At 39.5% G+C, this 21,972-nt stretch overlaps 1 protein-coding gene across 2 annotated transcripts in view; it reads right to left on the minus strand.

Annotated features, from left to right (window-relative positions):
* Positions 1-12,125: 12,125 nt before the first annotated feature.
* Positions 12,126-21,972, minus strand: part of brinp3a.2 (bone morphogenetic protein/retinoic acid inducible neural-specific 3a, tandem duplicate 2) — a 36,772-nt gene continuing 26,925 nt past the window's right edge. For both annotated transcript variants that reach the window (XM_044044941.1, XM_044044940.1), the window contains exons 6-8: positions 19,567-19,789; positions 14,224-14,566; positions 12,126-13,416 (exon numbers count right to left, since the gene is read on the minus strand). In XM_044044941.1, coding sequence (XP_043900876.1) covers positions 12,646-13,416; positions 14,224-14,566; positions 19,567-19,789 — 1,337 coding nt within the window. In that variant the 3' untranslated portion in view covers positions 12,126-12,645. The remainder of the gene's footprint in view (positions 13,417-14,223; positions 14,567-19,566; positions 19,790-21,972) is intronic.

The following is a 21,972-nucleotide window of genomic DNA, read 5'->3' on the forward strand; positions in this document are numbered from 1 at the left end:
TTGATTGGACGTTGATTGTGTTTGTTGGCTCAACCTTAATTATCCCGGCTGATTGGCGAGCATCTCCCACCTCTGACTGCTGACGCATATCCCCATGAGATTGCGAGGAGCAGCGTCCTGCGTCTGTCAACAGCAACATCTCAAGTGCCACTGAGGCTTCTAACGATCATTTCGCAACACTCGAGGCTGCTCAGATTTGATTTGGAGTGTTTCCTTCTTCCTTTTTTTTTTGCCCGGCTGTTTCGCGAAACTTGCCTGTTGTTGAATCATCATTGTTGAGGACGCTATGATGGCTCTGAGCTGATTAAATTACCACAGTTCTATCTTGTTCAAACAATAAGAAGCTTGTCTGCATTCATATACACACACAAAAGCTATAGATGGACATCTGGTATAGTTCCACTTTGATGCATACATTTCCTCATGCATAATCATCACAGTTATCTTCCCTCAGAGTAATCTTATCTTCATATACTGAACCCTTCTGGTCCAGTATTTGAATGGATATTCATATAATTGCTTCATAGACTTCCATACAAGTATATGAACCAATGTCATGAGATTTCTGATAACAGGCGAGAAAAAACCTGGCACAATCATTTATTCATCTAATAGGATCTTGGAATATGTTATTGATTTCTAAGCGTTTTTCATTTAATTGGGTGTCAAATGATGTGCAGGAGAGCCAGACAGTGTGGAAGATGAAAATCTTGTAATATCGTTTGAAATTAACCTCCTTAGGAAGGAAAACGGCACCTACATATGATTTGTAATCCAAAGCTGTTTTCTTAATGCAGCAGCATTCAATACCGAGGGTTTAAACACATTAATGCAATAATGCTTTTTTTTTTTTTTCATGCTTGTGTGGCATGGTAAGCACTTTAAAGGCACCCTGTTGTGGTTTTGATATGAGTTTTTAATGTTATAAAGTTGTCGGGGAAAAAAGGGATACACTGAAACGTGGCTTTTGAGACACCAACTATTGATTTTCAACATTTTTAACTGATGTTACAAACAATATGTACCTTTTTGTGCATTAGAACACAAACATCAGTTGAGGTTTCAGTCCTCTACATGGTGTGTGACTAGTGATGGAGAACTGAGAAATGCACCAACGAAGTTTTAATCAAACATCTGGAGTTAGATTGGACTGAATCTTTTATTTGATAGCATGAAAGAGGTGTTGACAAAGTTTACTATATATATATATATTGCACTACATGATATCACAATACTCAATGTATTGCGATATCATGTCCTACATATCGTGATAATATCGCATTGTGGGGTCTCTGGCAATTCCCACTCCAAGCAGCTTAACAGTACTAGCACTTATCCATTGTGTTCCTTCAAATATACTCTTTACTACAGTGGATTAAAAAGCACAATATCATCCTTTACTATGTGGCTGACATCCAACAGAAGTACACAACCCAGAGATCATGTGGTACTTGGAAAACAAAATGAATTAAAACCCATTAAGTAGTCATATTGAATTGTCAAAATTAGCTTCACATAAACTCTCCATTAAATACCAGTTAAAGACTCAAATGGGCTAGTACTTTCACTTTTGATGGGGTTTTTCTTTAATACCAAGATTCTTCTTTTACACCGTCTAACTAAACTACTTAGATTAGATGATGCTTGAATATGGGCCCGCAGCTCATTTTTTTGCCTCGGGCCCATTAGTTGTTTAATCTGGCCTTTGATATTTCTAATTTTGCTCAAGTAAAGTGTGTGAACACCTTTCCCAAAACTACCATGGAAAATGACCACCATCGCAGAGTAACCACTGTGAAATTACAAACATTTTCTGATTTCTGAAAGATTGACTTCCCTCACAGTACGTCACAGTATTCATATGCACTTATACGTATCTCATGAAATACGTGTATAGCGCCATATTATCGCATAATTACCAATATCTAAGCGTTAGTGTGATGTTTGATGAACATTTAGGGTTTATTGAAGCATAGCATCACTGCGGGGCCTCAGTTAACTAGAAAAGAAATTACACCGATTTCACACTCTGGTCCCCTAACGCACAGACACAGACTCAGACGTCGAGCGCGGAGTGGTGTATTTGTGAAATTGTGACATAAATCGAAATAATTCATAAATGACCTTGTCTAGCAGCGGTGCCTCGGTCCTCTGATGAGTACATGTCACAGCAAAGGATTGTCTAATAAGTAATGCACCGGGAAGCCTGGCCAGAGAATCCCTGAAGCAATTCTTTTGTAATTGATGTTGCAACATAAAATGGCTCTCAGTGGGCCAGGCTGATTAGGTTGGGGTTTTTTTGTAACCGTCTAGCCACTCGGCTCTCACAAACAGTCACACAGCAGGTGGACACACATCACATCCAATTATCCCATTAAAGCAGATCCCATTCTTGTGTGTCCCGCTGCGCGTCTCACTTCTCATCTCATGTCTAAAGGCGTGTTTGCTGACCAGAAGGGACAGCACATTAATATTAAATCTTGATCACTGGCCATCACTTGCACTGTCGAGCAACCGTGGACACAAACGCAGACACACGACATCTGAAGTTTGTCCCAGAGTATTGAATGTAGTCCACAATTTATGGTGATGAATATGAAAAAGGATAACCCCCGTTGTCAAAAAAAGGATGCTGAACAGATACAGGTACGAACAGTGTCATTTTCTGTAGTGTTAAATGTGTTATTTAAAGGTATATGCAAATATACACAACAACACAACAGTATTTAAATGGCTGACTGGATTTAAATTTAAAACGTCGGAGAGTGTGGGCTGCAAACCACGGGTATCAGTCAAAGTGCCTCTGTTTTGAAGCAGCAGCAGCAGAGTCACAGCTGCAGAGAAAACTCATATGATGTGAAAACATAACATGTCAAGATGAGAAACAAACAGCGAGAGGGGAGGGAATTAACTAACCTTGGTTGAAGCTTTCTGTTTCTGTCTCTGTCTACATCCACACTGGCATCTGTCTTCAACTTTACTCCAAGCATTCCGTCATCTATAATTTATCTGCTGATCTTCGTTGTTCTTATGCTCTGGCTGAAACATTTTTGAGAGGGGTAATGAGGCTTAATAGGTTGCGAATATTCTGCATTTCTGATGCATAACTACGGCTTCCCGGGAACCTGGCTGTTGAAGTGCTCTAAGCTGCATTAGTGGGTGGGTGGCAGGCAAAACAGAACACAACAAACATTTTTAGCGACAGTACAGACCCAAAATGAAAATGTTTGTAATCCGTGAAGCCAGTTATTTAAGTTAAGTTAAGTTATGTCATACCATGTGTCCATTTTATGACTTCATGTAATATAAATATCTTACATCCTTATTTGATCAGCAGCAAAAATATGGTGCCAAGTCATTCTAGTATCCTGACAATCCTGTATGTCTATCTTCCTTGTATACTTTCTCAAATAATTAAAATGTACTGCATGGCACTATACTCTAACAAATGATGTGTTGGCTCAACTTAAAAAATTGATGTAACATTTTGCATTTTAATGTCATAATGTGTTAAAATGACTAATTTTAGTTATTCTAACTTATTTATTTTGCTTTTGTTCTACTCCACGCAAATTGTTACATCATTTTTTAGTACAAGAACAGAATAAATCAGAATAAATCACACATTGAAATTCCAGTACACACAAAAAATGTAACCATCATAAAATACATCAAGAAACTTACAACGTAAAATAGCCTTGTTTAACTGTCTCAAACACATTGCAAATAACAGTGTGACCTTTCCTCTCTAATTTGAGGATAGCTTAAATGTCTTTTACTCTTCACATTTTTTTAGCAGTGTATTTGTCAGCAACATTACCTATTTTTTGTTTAATTGTAGAACACGTTACAGAGACATAGCATCTCAGTTATCTCCTAAAAACAAAACATCACATTTACTTTATGTATGTTTATGTCAACACTGTGGGTCCACTAGGGGAGAGTAGCTACCCTGTGCTGCTCATGCGCAGCTCTGTAATGAACGCACTCTGTCTCTGTGAACTCAAAGTAAAGTGGTGTCTGATTTACCTCCTATTTAAATAGCAACTCCACCTTTTCCCATTTACACCATTAGGCCACGGATGGCAACCTCCCTCCTTGCCCCAGCAGAATTGTCCTGTGAATAAGAAAAATATTCTAAATGATAAATAATATTTATCTATATATAATCTAATGTAATTTAGTTTTAATTTATATTAATTTATATATTTTTTCATATGTTTTCGTCGACTAAGCCATGAACAATTATCTGACATTATATTCTCTTGTATGACTTAGAGTTCTACAATTCTACAATTCGCTTAGCAGACCAATGTAATGTACAACAGCCTAGCTATGAAGCTATTGCTGCTCAAACCTTCAACGCAAATTTGAAATACATATGAAAGTTAAACCACCGCCCGTAAAATGAAACTTGACAAATACTATTGTATAACTGCTACACCATTACTGCTAGCTTACACATTACCACTGGAAAAGCATCTAGTGTTGTGTAAAATGATTTATTGTAGGCTACTCTCAGTTATTAGCTTATTAGCGAACCGCGTTATTCCAACTGTGCTCTCCACAGTCCTGTCTTTCAAACGGCCCCGCCTAACTTGTCTGGACATGTCAGCCTTGTACTCAGCTTTTAACAGACAGGACACAGATTTTTTTAAGTTAGTAACTTAGCACACTTCTATGTTATGTTAAGGCAGAAATATCTGTTCAAAATCCATGTATTATTGAGTTAAGACTGTTTTGTTTAATTTCATTTAGAACAAATTATTATATTAAGTTATAAACTCATTATAATGTATACTGTTCTTGATTTTGAGCTATACCTACTAATGCCATGAATCATTTCTTAGCATTGCATCATAATGCATTCACATTAGGGTTGTGTACCGCTCATAATTGAACCAATGCAGCACCGGTATTGTTATGTTGAATTCGGTACCGGTAGCAAACGGTACCTTATTTCGGGACTTTTAAAATGTTTTTCAGTTGTAAAACAAAGTCTACACTCCTCAGTTTCAGATTTTTTAAGAAGCTACTTAGCTGATAATTACCTGAATTACCTGTTGATGAGGCGGATTCATTCGTCGTCAACGTTTCTAGCTTGACTAGCTTTAGGGGTGTTGCTACTCGCAGTGCTAGTAGTAGCACTGCTAGTAGCAACAGTAGTAGCAGTTGTCACTTTCCTTGAAAAAAAACGGTACATTCTTCAGCTTCTAAATAGATCCAGCGTTTGTCCATGTGCTTCATCAGGTTTGAGGTGTTTCCCCCGGCCCGCCTTGCATTTCACGTCGCAAATACTACATTGATAAAACATTATACACCATAAATAGAGCATTGTGTTAGGTATCCATGCAGCATTAACCCAGTGGCTCTTGAGTAATTGGACAATTAAAATAATCATGCTCGGAAACAAACTCGCAGTGTACTTGTGTTGACGTCTGAGCATCACTGCCACTAACGTGCGGCGGTGCATTGCGGCTGTCTGGGCTCCTGAGCAGTAGCCGCCATGACTTTGTCTGGTGTGACATTTGAAACACTATTTACATAATGAAAGTAGAAGCAGTGTCCAAGTCGGTGTCTCATCCTCCGTGCTAATGATTTCATGCTGTTTCCTCCAATCTATGAGGCTTGATTTAGAAGGACACCTCACTCTGCCCTTTTCCGTGACACATCTTACTTTAGAAACAAAACAGAGAAACTTGGGGGGAAGAAATCCGACTTTCAGTGTCCTACTACATTTTCATGTTGCCTTTTTTTTCTTACAAATAGCCTCCTTGGACAATAACCATGTCCATCGCATATTGAAGTGTGCAAATAAAGTTGTGTGATAAATATATACTGACAAGCAGGTGAAATTGAATATGATAAAAAAAGTCTGTCTGTCTTGGGAAAACAAAACAAAACTTTATCCCTCCAAAATGTCATTCCCTGTCATATTATTAAGAGAGTGAAGTCGTAATATTATGGGAATAAAGTCAGAATCTTTTCAGAATAAAGAGAATAAATTCAATAACTCAATAAAATGAGTAACGTGGATCATTTGGTGAATTTACATTTTGATTGGGGCTTCATAAATAAAGAAAGACTCTATTCTTATTTTTGTCACATCAGCACCACATTATAATAATAATCTTTAGCATCAGGACTTTGAAAAGATTTTGCAAGAAACTGAGTCTGTTTGGAAGAAAGAATCCCACAGATAAGGAGGAAATCATCTCTTTTGTGGAGGAGGAAATGGCTGATAGTGGTCGACTGCAGGCTATCGCTGGTTCTTTTGCTATTTAATAACAAGAACAACAATAATAATAATAAAAATCCCGTAATATTACAACTTTATTCTTGCAAAGTTATGATTTTATTCTCGAAATATGTAATATTTTGGCCCTTATACTCGTAATGATCCACATATTTGATTTGGCAGTGATTTTTACACCAAATATCCTTCCTTCTATTTATCTGGGCTTGGAACTGGCAAAAGGAGAACACTGGATGTGTCCAATTTAAAGTGTCCAGTTAACAATGAGCAATGGGGAGAGGATTGGGTACCTTGCTCACAGTTGCCCCAGTCCTTGACCTGACAGGGGACTCAAAGCAGTCACCCCATTGGTCACAAGCCAAGGTCCTCCATCATCTTTAATCTTTGCACAACCATGTTAATGCACTGTTACTACCAAAATGAATCTGATTCACCTGGCACACTGAATAATGCCATTTTATAATGCATCACGGTAGCTAATTAACTAATAAATGGGATTGATTTGTGCTTGTACAAAAAAAAATCAGGCAAAAGCCATCACATTGCTAATAAATTGATGCTGATCTGGTAGCAGGGACGAAGCAGCCAAATGCCAAGAGAATTTGATTTGCTTGTGTGTATATATATATATATATATATATATATATATATATATATATATATATATATACATATAAGTGTGTGTATTCCTATCAACGAGTTCTCAGTGGTGCAATCGATCTTGCTGCAAAGCCTTTTGTTCTCTGAAGTAATAAAGCAGCATATTGATTTATTGGCGAGCGACAGTTACCTTTTGCCTCCTCTTGTTCTGTTCTGTTTCGTTTCACTGTCGGCTCCCCTGGGGAGGAAAAGGTTTCTCTGTATGAAAGCTGAAGCTTGTACATTTGCAACAACAATGCAATGCACATCCATATACTGACACTGAGATTTAGGCTCCTGGTGAAAAACACAATGCAAGAGGTATTGATTAGTCCTTTTTTTTTGTTTGGGCAGTTGGTATTGGTCAGGACGCTGAGCTTTGTCGTTGTGTACAAATATGTTTGTTGATTTTTCATGATCTCCTGGAGTTGTCATAAGTATGAGAAGCCATACTTCTGTAAATATGAGCCCGGAATTAAAGGTCAATAAGTCACAGATATGAGAGCAGAAGCAACTTTACTCAGCCACAGTTGATGTGTCCAATGCACCCACACATATAGAAAAACAAGACTGTAATGAGCTCTAAAGCTAAAACTAGAAAAGCATATCTTTGCTGTTCTTGAGCCCGAGAGTTTCAGTGGTTGGACATGTAGCTACAATTAATCATTTCAGTTCAATCATCCTTATTTATTTGCGTATTTTTCCACAATTCATCACAATATCCATCTATCTGAAGCACAATCGTGCTAAAAAGATAAAGAGCAGGATTTACATTCTTTTCACTGCCATCTGTCAGTATTCTGCTGTATCCATCGTTTTGTTCTGTGTACTTTGTTCACATTATTTCCACAGTCTTGTGATTAGCGACACAATTGGAAATCATGATGTAGTTAAGCTGGTGGGTCAAATAGTCAGTGGTGCTCAAGTCAGTACAAATGATATTGCTTTTTCATTTGAAAGTCACCTTAGCCTTCTGTGGATATGAAAAATGAAACCCAGTGTATAACATGGATTCAGACTTCAATATTTTACCTAGGATAAATTGTGAGAATCTGATAATGCAAGTTTTTTATTTCTCATAAATGGGTTTTCCTCACTTTGTCAACTCTAACCCCAAGTTTCTTGTGTCACATAGGAAGTGGTTCATTTTATGTCAAGACCGACAGCAACATTGTGCTAATAAAGGCTAACAAAGGATAATGACCCAAAGTTATATATAAATCTCCACTTGTAAAACTGGTTCAATCGACTGACAGTCTATTGAACATCAAAGCCTCAATGATCAAAGCTCATCCTCTTGTCCTTCGCTATTTAGGGAGGCTGCATTTACTGGTGTCATAATATAATAAATAAATAGATAATAAAAAAAATTACAATTTGCAAGCTCGACGTAATGAATAATGACTCGCTGCATCTGCAGGACAGATTTTTAGAATTGGTCTGGGAATTACTTAATGAGCAAGGTGCTTTTAAACATCATAATTAAAGTACCTTAGGATTCATTATAATTGGAGTGTGTGCCATACACATCCCTCACTACTCAAACTGTATTTTTTTTACCTGAAGGTGACTAAAATGTATTAGTGTTTTGCCCAAGCAGTTTGTGGTCCCCTTTCCCTCGCGCACAGACTGGCAATTTAAAGGGTTTGCCTGTTTAATGGTTTGCCAACTAGCTGTGAGGAACCTTTTTTTTATTTATTTTTTTTATTTAATGACTGCCACCTTGAAATAAAGTCACTGTAAACTCACAAACAGGACCAGTGGTGCAGTTTCTCATTCTACCAGAGCTACTCGTTTCCATGCTGCAGTGAAGCACTCGTTCCTGCCATGTAATTGACAGGGCTGTATTCAGGAATAAGACATTCTGACGTTAGGTAATAAATTCCACCACTCACCCATCTCATCAAACACTACTCATCCGTACGCAGCACTCATTCGGTGTAGCGTTTGACAGGAGTTAGAGTTGATGGGATGAGCTGACAAATCGAAGGTGGTGAATGTTAACCTTCACAGGTGCTTGACTTCCCTTTGGTCTGTCGTGTCACTGAAGTACATATGTTTGTAGATTAGCGGTGGCGTCTTTTACCTGACATTAATATGCAGACAGAATCTTTCACCTACAGCACAGGAACATGATCAGTCACTGAACTATGTTTGTGTTTTTATTTAACACCAGTGTTCATTGCTGATGCTGATCCTACGATAATTGACTCGAGGAACAGTCTTTGACTGAAACAGAAGCATTACAGCTGAGGCTGGCATTTTTTAGTTAATTGTGTTCTTCCATCATTTTCCAAACAGTCTAACCATCATTAAAAAAAAAAAAAAAAGAAAGAAAATTGCTGACTTGTGCCATTTTTTAAAGTTCACATAATTAGTAGTAGGTCATGAAGTAAATTTGACTTGTTTACTTTTAGTCATCAAAGTCTACTGAGGCCATAGCTTGTTCAATGTGCTTTTGTTGACTGAAAACAACTGCAAACACTAGTGTGTGAGCCTGGAAAAACCCTGTCATGGTTTGTGAACACAAATGTTTACAGCATTTACAGAATTGAGTTAAGTCAGAAAACTGGCATTTGAATTCTTGACAGGAATAGAATGTCAGTCTTGGGGTTTAATTCCAACTCACACCGTATGCGTACATTGACTGTGCTATAAAGCCAAAGCTCATTATTTAGGTGCATGTTAGCCCCTGTGGACCATAGTGGCTTTAGTTGAATTTGAAAGCTTCCAGGCAACAAGTAACAATGCTAACGAGGCAGTAAAAAGGCTTGTAAACTTTTGCAGAAACAATTGAGTGTTACATATCTGTGAAGGTTCTCAGTCAATCCAGGTCATTGTCATCTTCCATAGGTAGCTGTAGGCGACTGGACTTACTCTCACCCAAGAGGCTCATTCAGTTCTGACTGACCTCCTGACCACCTGAGTTGGTGGTAAGCTGACTACTTTTACTGCTGTTAACTTAATAGCTACACAGTTTCTTTAAACCAGGCTTTTTGTCTCCGCTTGACGACATGATGTTGGACGTTCTGACAACTCAGATATACATCCTTCAGTCCAATGGTCGCTCGGCAGGATATGGTTGTTCCTTTCCACCCCATGTCTGACAAAGAGTGCCTGAAAAAGCATGAGTTCTGACCAAATCTAAAATAAGTTTACCCACCCTTCCATGAGCAGATGTAACCACTAGGGAAAAGGGCGATCAAGCAGATCTTAACCTCTTGTCTTTGGTGTTTTTTTTATTGAGTAAGTAGGACGAGCCCATAATAGCAGGGGTTTTGCGTGGGTGAGCATATTTCTTGGTTGAAGGATGTGACTCTGCAGATTGTGCTTAAAAGGTGACAATATTGTAACTGTGGATGCTGGAGTGGTAGAAGTACCGAACCAAGATGCAGCAACACAGACACATGGCAGCAGAGGGGGCACTGACAATCTAAGGGAACTAATTTGCAGAAATCTTTGCAGTTTAAACAGACTGCAGAATTTAGAGGTTGTCTAGAGGATTGTAGAGTGTGGTGCGTGTCACATGACTAGAGTAGCCTAAGGTTACCTGTGGTAGCTAACAGAAATCAGGTCATTTGTGGTCACCTCTCTTTAATTTCACTACAATGTGATAGCATTTTAAGCCAGAGAGCCAGTGTAGTATGTCAAAAGTTTAGCTGTGGGTTTCTTTGTCTTACCTCCACATGTACACACACACAGACACAGTCTTGAAAGCACGGTTAAATAAATAGTTTGAGGTGCTGTGCACTTGAGTCAGACAGAAAGTGCGGTGTACTTCCTGAGCCTAATTGGTATTTGTGCCATCGCCTTGTCTAAACTGGCCACGCAGTATGTCAGCACCACAATAGCAGCAGCTGCTGCTGTCTTTTATCAGCATCTACACTGGATCTGTCCAGCCACAGCACTGCTGTGCATACAAGAGCTCTGTGCCATATACACAACCATATCTGTTTGTGTAAGCAAGAGCAGAGAAAGTGTTGACAAATGGTCAAAGTTATGTACTGTGTGTCTAGTGTGATGTAGCCTGCTGCAATAGTCAAAATGCAAGCAGATGCTTGAGAAAAAAGATATGATGCCCCTTGCAAAACAGACTGAAATCATGATACTTATATAACACAACTCCTCTTATTAAAAATATGTAAATATTTGTATATTATTATATATTATATATGTTGTACCCTTATATTTAGGCATTTGTCTCAAACCATCACTGCATCCAGGTGTATGTGGTTCATGGACTATTCCTTAGCGTACTGGCCTTATGGAGAACATAATGCAATCAGGTTACTCAAGTCACTGAATCAAATTAGGCAGGGATTAACTCCAGAGTTGTCTCACTTAAGATGTAAGTGATTTAACCTGTGAATATTAAACCATTCAGAACTCTCAGTTTCAGTCTTCTTGCTGGATGGCATACAATTTTGAGGATGGGGATAACAAATAGATTTATGGAAAGTCATGGTCTCATCTCTCAGAAGAACCCGAGTGAGTGTCACTAGGTCTCAGGGTACCGGCAGCTTTTTGGTTTTTACCATTGGTATTTGGATTGGAATCATGTGACTGGAGGTTCATCTTATATATTAGCGAGCTGTCAATGCAACTCATACAACATGTGTATGTAATGCTCAAGCATGTCTTGAATGTACCTGGCATAATAGACCTTTTTCTTCAGCAGCAGATATGTTTTGACATGAACTAATAGGATAAACACAAGTTTTACCAATAACATTAATTTGGGATTTACTCAAAAGCCAGACTTTTGAGTATATGTTTATATATATGTATGTGTATATATGTATATATACATGTATATGTGTGTATATGTATATATACACTCATATATGTGTGTATATGTATATATACACTCATATATACGTATATATGTATGTATATATATGTGTACATATATATGTATATATATATATATATATATATCTACTGTGTGGTCATTTTTTTGTCATTTTTTTTAGCTTACCTCTGTACAGCATTGCTCTTGAATTTGCTGGTCTTGATTTTGGCAGTTTAAATTGCTATCATAAAGGTACATAGTGTTACGACCTGCTCACCAAGTTTACATAGTGCAAGGGCAGATGTCCAGGTGATGAGGGGTGAAATTGGCACCATTCGTCCAGTTCTACATCAGTGACACATCAAAATGATTTGGATGTCGTTATTTTTCAGGTATTAAAAACTTGTAGTGTCGTGAAAAATATGCCAACACCTGGAATCTGTGATAACATGATGTTTTAATATCAATTTATCTACAAAATCTTGACTGACACCACTGTATTCTGGTCTTCATGGAAAGTGCACTGTCACTGAAGCAAAGAAACATATAAAAATTACAAACAAACAGACCAATTTTTTACCATAAAATGTCAATTGATTTCCAATCGGCATTGGTACTGACAGTATAAATGAGCAGAATCATACTGAAACAGGATGGTTCAACTTTATGTAGCGATGTCTGAATTTCTACTGCTGAATTCTTTTGTGAGTTTGTTCTTGAGAAACAGTTGTGCATTTTCTAGCTGATCCACCTCATTTTCGGTAATATAGACTGTTAGTCGCCACAAAACAAAAACCAAAACAACCAGATGAGTACATTCTTCAGCTGTCCACAGCTGGTGTCCTCCTGATTAACCAAGCAGTTTGGTAATCCAGTGAGGCAGAGCACAACTTTAAGCCACAAAATTCTTATGTCCTCTTTGCGCTTTTTGAAGTGTATACGTCCCTTCAACCAGCTGTTAACTGCACAGCTTGGTCGTCTCGTACTCAATCGAATTCGGCAGGCGTGAGCTGAAAGCCTGTAAGGAGGCATGAATGCGAACCACGTCACTGGCAGTCAGTTTGAGTCGGTGCCGGAGAAGACAGGCAAACAAATCCAACTTCTGTTGACCGGGTGGTGACAGCCGGTTGACCCTGTCTCGTATCTCTAGGAGCTGAAGCATTGCTGTGTCCTGGGAACCTTGGGTGTATGGGTAGTCCAGCTGCAGAATCAGGTCGCGGATTGCCTCTGGGTCAAAGTGCATGCTGTAGCCAAAGACCTGGATGCTGTTGATCTTCATGTAGCCCAGGTTCCTGGATGGTTCTGTCATTTCTAAAGGCTCATAATAAACACTGTCATTCACTCCATCTTGAGTTTTTATCCTGCTCCGAAGGTAAATATGAATAGTTTCAAAGAACGTCTTCCATTTGTTGCCCAGTGTTAGAGTCCAGTTATAGCACTCGAAAGGTAGGTCCAGCTTGGTGGCCTTCCAGTCTGGAAAACTGTTCTCGTTGACAGGGATGTACCAGCTCTCTGAATGACTCCCTCCAAAGGGGTTGATGTAGAGAGTAAGGGCAGGCTCCAGGGTGCTGTTCTGTGTAAGGCAGATCTGAAGGGATATTCCAAGCAGCATGTGGACCATATTGGACTTGTACTTGTTGCTCTTCAGCGTCAGCAGCATCCTTTTTCTCCACGATGGGTCAAACCAGCTGTTGAGTCTCATGTCGTTGCTGATGAAGATGGCGTGCACCTAACAGAATACAGACATGAGGACAGTATGGGTGCACGGCACAGAGAGATAGCAAACATGTATGTGCAGTAAATTCCCATGGTTATGAAGATTGGTTATGGGTTTGACCTATCATTGTTTTACTGACGTCACACACTGGTAAGAGCAACTACCAATAAGTAGTGGAAGTAACTACTTCCACTAAGGAGTGCCAGGCTTATATTTTCCAACTCTTTCTATAGATGTTTGCATTTCCGTAGCTCACACACATTTTACAAACAGTACATAACTGTGAATTGAAGCCTTTGAAAATATAGATTGTCTGTGTACTGGGTTGACATGTCTCGAGTGCACAACGGTACTATGGCGTAACGGGTTTGGGTGTTGACGTACTGCTTTTGCTGTGTGGCCAAGAGATATCACACACATACCAATTGTGTGTGATTTCACCTATTAATTTAGTCCACTCCATTTTCTGTCCAACTATATGTTGTGGCATACTGTGTTTAAACACTGCTGAACCAGTTATTTTCAAACAATGTCTGTTTGCCTTTGGGAAGTTCAACACCAAATGCAGCTCAAACAACTCTGTAGTTACACTCTGTAGTCTAATCAAAGTACCTCAGACAGAGAGAATCGAAAATATGGCATAATAAATACAAGGAAAAACATGGAAAAACTATAAAGTTCCTCAGTAGCCAGAAGGGCAGGCCTTTGTAATGCTAAATGGCTCCCATGAGTAATGTATTCTCTCCAGGCTACTGTTGTTAAAGACAATGCAGTTTTCTGTCAGTCTGACGTGATTAAACAAAGGCTAAAGAAAAATACCTCTAGCCTACGGTCAGCTCTCTGCAGGAGGTAGCCCAGCTCCAAATCCTGGAGGTCCGTCTCGAATCCTAGGTAGTTCTCCGTAGAGTCCGCCACCATAGGCCTGCAGCCGCCCTGTGTCAGGGCAAAGCCCACGTTGCAGCTCCCGCAGCGGGTGTGGTTGTCCGGTGCACATGCCACACACGCCGAGCCTTCCCCAACAGTGCAGGGCGTCGGCAGCTGACAGGGGCTGTGTTCGTACTGGCAACTGCAGCTATGAAGCTCCTCGGAGAATTCGCCAAGCTGGTTGTTCTCTGAGCAATACAGGAGGGACTGGAAATGACTCAGCCAGTAGGACTGAGGCCTGGGCCAAGGAAAGACGACCGATATGAGATGGAGAGAGGGAAGGACAAGCAGAAAAAGAGAGACATTATTGCATGCAGAGCTTTTAGGTTTAACTGGTTTATTAAGAAGACTCTTGATTTGGTCCGGGGAATCTGTATGGCTCTGCAGACGACTTTATTTCATTAACATATGAAGACATGACACAATTCCAGGTATATTACCTTACTGATCTTTAAAATTTTTGACTTCAGTGTACAGTGTATATTTGTTTTATGGTGACTAATTTCAGTTCTATATTATTAAAAATGGCAGGGACTTAGCAGAGCGTGCTTGTTTTTAACACAGATGTTTCTAATACTTCCCACTATATGCCACTGTATGACACCAACTGAACCATTTCCATGACAACTATATGGCAAACTCCATTCACTAATGACAAGGATAGGAAGGTAACAGATGCCAAACCTTTCAAACTTGAACATAGCTTATTCAAAAGCTCTATAATAATGTCTTGAATGTTTGCGGAACAAATAACCAAATGTGACCATGTTTGTGGTACAACTGCTGTTGATAGTGTGAAGCTCTCAGAATCATTGTCCTTCTGCAATCTTGGATTTACAGTTCAATATTTCCAGCAGAATAATAATGTCAAGGAGGTTGTTGGAGGACTATGCATTAGGACATCTTTCTGAAGGGTTATTTAATCCTTCACGACCATAGGTGTGTGAATGTGAGAGTGAACGGTTGTTTGTCTCTATGCGGCCCTGTGATGGACTGGCATCCATGTCGTACCCATTGGCCCTGCGACCCTCATGTGGAGGAAAAAGTGGTGAGATTAAGAGACTTCATGGTTTTGTTGTCTTACACTATCTGATGAGAGCAGAATATACATGCAAAAGACACAGGCACAAGCATTGACATTTGACAAGAGAGCAATAGACATGAGAGAGAGAGTGTGCACCGCAGCTGTTGGCTCCATACAGACTGTATAAAAATTCCCCCATGGCGGCTGGAGTTTGATTCCCGTCTGTAGCACTTTCTTAACTGTGATCCCTTTATGCCTCTTATCCTCTTTGCTTGCTGAAGAATACATTCACAGTACAAACTGGCTTTCCTTTTTCGGAAAAAAAAAGGAAAAGGAAACCCTTTTTCTTTGATGAGAATGTATTGGGGTAAACTTTATGCTAATCTGAAACTGTCTGGTGGATTACATTTGCAGCATCCGTCCTCTGTATCCCAAACTTATTGTGTGCTTGGTGGTGGCAATCGAGTCTCAGTTCAAACCATTTGAATATCAAAATCCTCTGATGGGGGAATAAGGAGTCATAGGAAATGAAGTGAAATCCTTTCCATCACTCACTACCTGTGGGTACAGCGTTTCACCTCCGACAGCTCTGGCAGAGCAAAGCAGTCGCTGAGACAAGACTGCACTTGTTCCCAGGTGTGATCATGTGCAGCCTCTCTGTTTTCTGCAAGGATTCTACTAAACCATAGCTGTAACTCACAGCACATTCTATCTTCTGTGTTAAAGGGGCAAGAAACAGTGATTTAAATATGCCGTGAATACTGGTAAAAACCCAGAAACGTTCAGCGGCTCAACATTTGTGGAATCCCCCGACCCACGACCAGTGTCTCATTTAATTTATAAAGCTTTAACTAAAGTAATGAACCAGACTCAGACGTTAGTACAGTTTTAAACACACCATTCTCAATCCATCTGCCGTCATAAAAGCCGGCACTCCTCTCAGGCTTTCTGCATGATTTTAAAACCGAGCGGAATGGATTTACTTCCACACAGCTGCAGGAGTGACACATATGGTGATCGGCCGTGGATCACAATTAATAGTCATACCAAACCTTTAAGATGGTACTGAGATCAGCAGTCTGTTCAGGATAATATTTCTTCAGTTACTAGGACAGCAGGCAAATGTTAAAGGAGTAAATCAAACGTGTTTAAATAGTTTTTGGCACACCTTAGATTTGTAGGTAGTGGACTGCTTTTTTTCTGCTTCCTCAACTTCATTTTCATTCTTGTGCGTGCATAAATTAACCGATTAATGAAATATGTCGTTATATTGTGATAAAATCGTCTGCATTTCTCTCACTCAGAGAATTTGGCATCTATTTGATTTAAAAAGGATTATTGCTAGGTACCCGTCTCTTTACTGTCAGTTATTCTATGAATTATGTGTTTTGTTTTTGTGTTATACAGTCGTACTTTTGTGAGCCTTTAAAGAGAACACATGGTGTTCCACAGAGCCATGTTTGCACCACCATATGTTTTGAGTAGCCTAGATACGACAAACCAAATGCAGGTTCTGGAGAGGGGCACCTGCATTTTTACAATAAATGAAAGTCAAAATAGGTTCTCCTTAGAAGGTTGAAATAATGTCGCCGATTGTTGCTTCCCTCATTTTACACAGTGGCTACACAATTCATCTCCTGTCCAGTGGTACTGTGTATATGCTACTGTGAGACATTCTTCAAAGCGGTCAAGGAGGAATGTAAAAATAATCAATATGAAGGAAGAAAAAGCCGGTATCATGATGTGCTGTGAGCAGAGCTTCTGGCCATCTTTTCATTAGTGGGTGACAATATGACTGAACGAGCGTGAGGCTGTGGGGACTGAATAGATCTGAATACATTGACAAATTCATTAAAAACCTATTTTTAGAGTAAAATCCTCAGTGCAGTCTCTTAGCGGCCACATAAAAAAAGATTACTCTCCTTCTGTGAGTCATTCAAAATATTGATTTACATTTTTTTTTTTTAAATAAATAAATAAAAATATCCTGGAACCTATTGTGGAAGAAAATAAAAAAAAAAAACAGAGAAAGACATTTTCAAAGCTGATTAAAGCAGAAATACTGGGAACATCTCCTGAATGACAATGCGGATCATTATGCCAAACGGCAAAAGTTCCAGCACAAAGTATACTGTGCAGTTGTATCATTACAAGCTTAATAAAAGCCAAGCTGCCTGCTCCCCTGGCTGTCTTATTTGCTCATAAATTGTCAGCACAGTGGAAAAGTAGCTGGCAAAATCAATTGCATATCTCTTATCTACCTCAAGTGTCACAAATGGAATGTTAAAGGCAAAGTGACGGTGTATTTCTTTGAATTTCCACTTCTCCCACCTCCCCCTGTCAAACTGACAAAATCCCATTCTCAGTCATTTTCCATGGAGTATGAGGAGTTCTCCAAAAAAGGGAGAAGCTTCATGAAACACTCCACAGTGGATTAGGCTATGATAACATGAATAAAGACTGTATGGGTGAGCGCGACGTTGCGCCCGCTCTTTTTCATGCATGTGGGCGTGAATATCAGCGGTGAGGATCAGTGATTAATGCGTGTTTTGGCATTGTCGTCGATAGAGAATGAGACCACTTGAGGAGGGGGGGGTCGACTTAGACGGAGAAGAGAAAGAGAGAAGAGAAGCAAAAGGGAACGGAGAGAGAGACTGGACATTGAGCATTGAAGTTCACTGTATAGATTAATCCGCCGGGTGATTTATGTGTCGTGCTCTGCACCGCCGCCGCCATTACTGAGGTGGCTCCGTCAAACTTAAAGCAGCGTGACTGACAGTGATAGTTGGATTCATCACTTTCAGCAGTCGCTGCCTTTGACAAATGAAGGTAAAGCATGAGTCTCTTTTTCTATTTGGGGTTCCTGGGGGCAGATGTACTCACACGACTATTGGTTTGTACAAAAACATCACACATGGTTAAAATGACTCACTGTCAATTGGCATAGTCAAGGGCAGGTAAAGGTAAAAGTGATAATATGTTCCCTTATATGGAGAGCTGAAACAATTCATCGATTATCAATCGATTACGAAGTTAATCGTCAACTATTTTGATTTTGGGTTTGAAGCTTTTTTCATTATTGAAACAAGATTTGTGATTGTTTTAGGTTCTTAAATGTGAATATTTTCTTCATTTCTTTGCTCCATATCACAAAGAAATCATTGAAACTGAATCATTTTGGTTTGTGGACAGACATTTCCAGGTCTGATCAATGTTTTATGACATTTTATGCACCAAACAATCGACCGATTAATCGATTATGAAAAAAAAACGTCAGTTGCAACTCTACTTATATGTAGTATGTAGTAGTACAAATGTACTCCTTTCTAAAAGTAGGCGTAATCTAGGTAGCGTATGTACATTTTTGCTGAGCTTCCCTACCGTGGCCACAGATTTTTGGGCTATGTATAGATTTTTCTATTCGGTCTTTGATATAGTCTGAGAGTATTCGTTTAGGATTTTGATGAATCTTGACATAACAGGGGTGAATGCGCTTTAAAGTATTAGTTTCATGATGTGACGTAGCCACACATTTTCTTCTGAATACATTGTTTGACAAAAGTCGAGACAAAAAAAAAAGGACAATTCCCTCCCATGTAGCCACCAAACCAATATCAATAATTAGTTTTCTGATTTTAGAGGATCTCATGGAGATGAAGTGCAATACAATGCAATTAAGTGTTCATGATTCTGTGTGAAGATTTAGTGTGGCTGAGACTTGTGGATTCTTAATCAAAATTCTGCTCTTGTAGGAGCAGAATATGGGATCTACAAGGGAATAAATGTGCCTCTTAAAACAAAAGTCTGACTGTTTTACTGGCATTTTGACGACTGCATTCCAGCGTTTAGGAGGAGGTGCGTGTTTGTTAGCGAAAACTGTCCAAAGGAGATTAAAAACGGAAAGCCTTCTGCATATTCTCTATACACTAAATGGTTATAGCAAGGGTACACAAGAGAAATGTCACAGCAACAAGGGCAGCTTGTTTACTTCCTCCTAGAGTCTTGGATTAGTCTGAGGGAAATGCAGGCTGTGACTCAAAGTGCACTTGACTTTGGCAAACAATAATACAAAGAAGAAACAAATGAGAGAAGGTACATTTGTTTAAGTTCTGATGTACGAATGGTGGCTGATTTTAGTTCAAGAGGTTTATATTGACAAAAACAAAGCTGAATAATAATAATAAATATTGCATACGCGTATAGTTATTGCTCACCGTTCTCTGGGTAGGTGGACGTGGGGCTGTCGGTGGCATCTTTTGCTGAGGCTGAAGAGCTTAAAGATGACTCTCTGTGCCCGCTTGGAGAGGACCTTCATGCTGGTCTCCAGCTGCTCATATCGCCACTGGAACAAACTATCCAGGGACCATAGATGTTGGATGGCTGACATGTTGAGGAAATAGTTCTGGGGCAGCCTTGCATAGAATGCCTTGAATTCATCTGTCAAAACAAAAGACAGATGGAATGAGGACGAGGTCTATTATTTTTATGTATTTTATGAAATAGTTTATGGCAGACTGATGGGCTGTATTGGGTTAAAGATCCATACACTGAAGTTTAACTGTCCAAACACTGTCTCAATGTGGTTAATGTCTCTATTTGTCTTCTGAGTGTCTTCATAGTAAAGCCAACCACAGGTTATAGGTTATAGCCTTTGTAAATCTCAATGCAAATGCGATGGCCAGCACTGAATTGAGCCAAACAGATGGTCAATTTAAGCTGGATTTGATGAGGAGCAATGGACTGGAGCCTTTGGCCAGGTTCCTGTGCAACCTCCTGGATCATCTGCTGGTGTTAGGAGCGGGGGTGAAGCAACCAGCGCCAATGCATGGGCAAAATGGTACAATGTTATGTGACATCAGGGAGGTGGGTGGTGGAGCAGTTGGGACAACAAGAGCAGGATTTGGTGAAGAAGAAGAAGAAGAAGAAGGAGAAGGAATTCCCATCGCCGCTGGACCATGTGGAGCGTTGTTTGGCATCGTTTGGAGTGCCAGTGTCGGAATTATGCAGGACATGTGCGCTGTCTGGGCAGCAGCGACAGACGGATCCATCCATTTTGCTGTTGTCAGTCTCCCTCTGTTTGGTCTTCAAGAAGAGAATTTTGGTATTCTGCCTGACTGAGGCAGCGTTTGTGTGCATACAGGGGGCGGGCAGGGACAAAAAAGCGTTTCAATTAATTCAAAATATTTTATTTGTCCCCGGGGGCGTTCAAGTTATTCAATTTTTATTCTCATTCTCAACAACCAGATTTTTTGAGCAGTAGAATTCACTTCTGAATCTTTTCATTGGCACCTGAGTTGACCTCTTCCTTTACTAGCACGTTTTTTTCTGTTGCTTCTGACTGGTCTACACATATTGACAAAACATTTGAAGGCACGGTTTCTATACACAGTCTGTGCACTGAGTGAGGCTTTAATACATCATTTATAAAGACAAAAATACATGTAAATGACTCTTTATACAAAATGAGGCCTTCAAATACCGTTTGCTGATGCTGTTTTCAATACCCTTGCAATAACAAGCACATTTGTAATCAGGCCACTTCTGAGAAACGGACTGAGTTTAGTTGCAGCCAAGTGTACTTTTTGAATTGTAGCTTACACAAACACTTTATGGACAGTTTGTAAATAATGTACCACTTTAAAAGCAAGTATACATCCAAGTAGCCCAACTTTGATTTTCCTGTCCAATGTTTACGTCCTACAGGGGCTTTTTTCTGTGGGTCCGGTGTTTGTGATATATTACCCAGTCAATTATGACCACCTGGAACCTAATACCTTGACACGGATCATTTCAATGCTCCATTACACCATTGATAAGTACATATTGGATTGTGAGTGCTGGAGAACCCAGGGGGGTGCAGTCCCACTATTTGGAGGACAAATAGTGGGACCGCACCAAAAAGAAGGCCCCGTTCCTTCGTCTCATTTAAAGGAGTCATTGAAATTGAACAGATAATTAATGACGGCATGGTTTTTTTTAGATGTACAAATATGGACTCTGTATGACCTGGATTTGGCTGATAGTGGATTGAAAAAATGTATACTTATTCAGTAAAACCAAATGACAAAAGCGTTCGGAATTTCAATCAAGGGTACAGTTCAGGTTTTTTAAAGTGTGCTCAGTGCTGGCTTTGCTGTGCATGACCCTTGTGTGTCACTTTTTACCAGGAACCAGCTCAAACATGGCTTATAATGTAAAAACACATTTAAGCCACTGAACAAAAGGTTCACCTCAAATAATATATGCCTGTAATATGATAATACCTGAAGAATGGCTGCCATATTCTCTTAGATGTTTCTCGCTCGCTCGCTGTGAAAAAAAAACCCCTTAATTTGGATTTTCATAAGTGACAAAACACACCAAACCAGGCGGCTTTAGACCATCAGCTCCCCTGTCCCAGTGAGCTAAAAACACTGATTTTCACTGTGGACTTTGGTGCACAAGAGTGAGTAGTTTACAATGTTTACAAACTTTAGTTGCTGGAAAATGCTGTCTAGTTGCTATATAAGGAAGAAAAATATTCTTAAGATATTGCAGACTACAGTATGTACGGAGTTCAGTTTCAACCTTTTAATTATGTTTTTCCCAGGGGCTCCCACTGGTTTCTATATTTTCAGCGA

This window comes from Solea senegalensis, linkage group LG14 (genome assembly GCF_019176455.1).
Source record: "Solea senegalensis isolate Sse05_10M linkage group LG14, IFAPA_SoseM_1, whole genome shotgun sequence".
Lineage (NCBI taxonomy): Eukaryota > Metazoa > Chordata > Actinopteri > Pleuronectiformes > Soleidae > Solea > Solea senegalensis.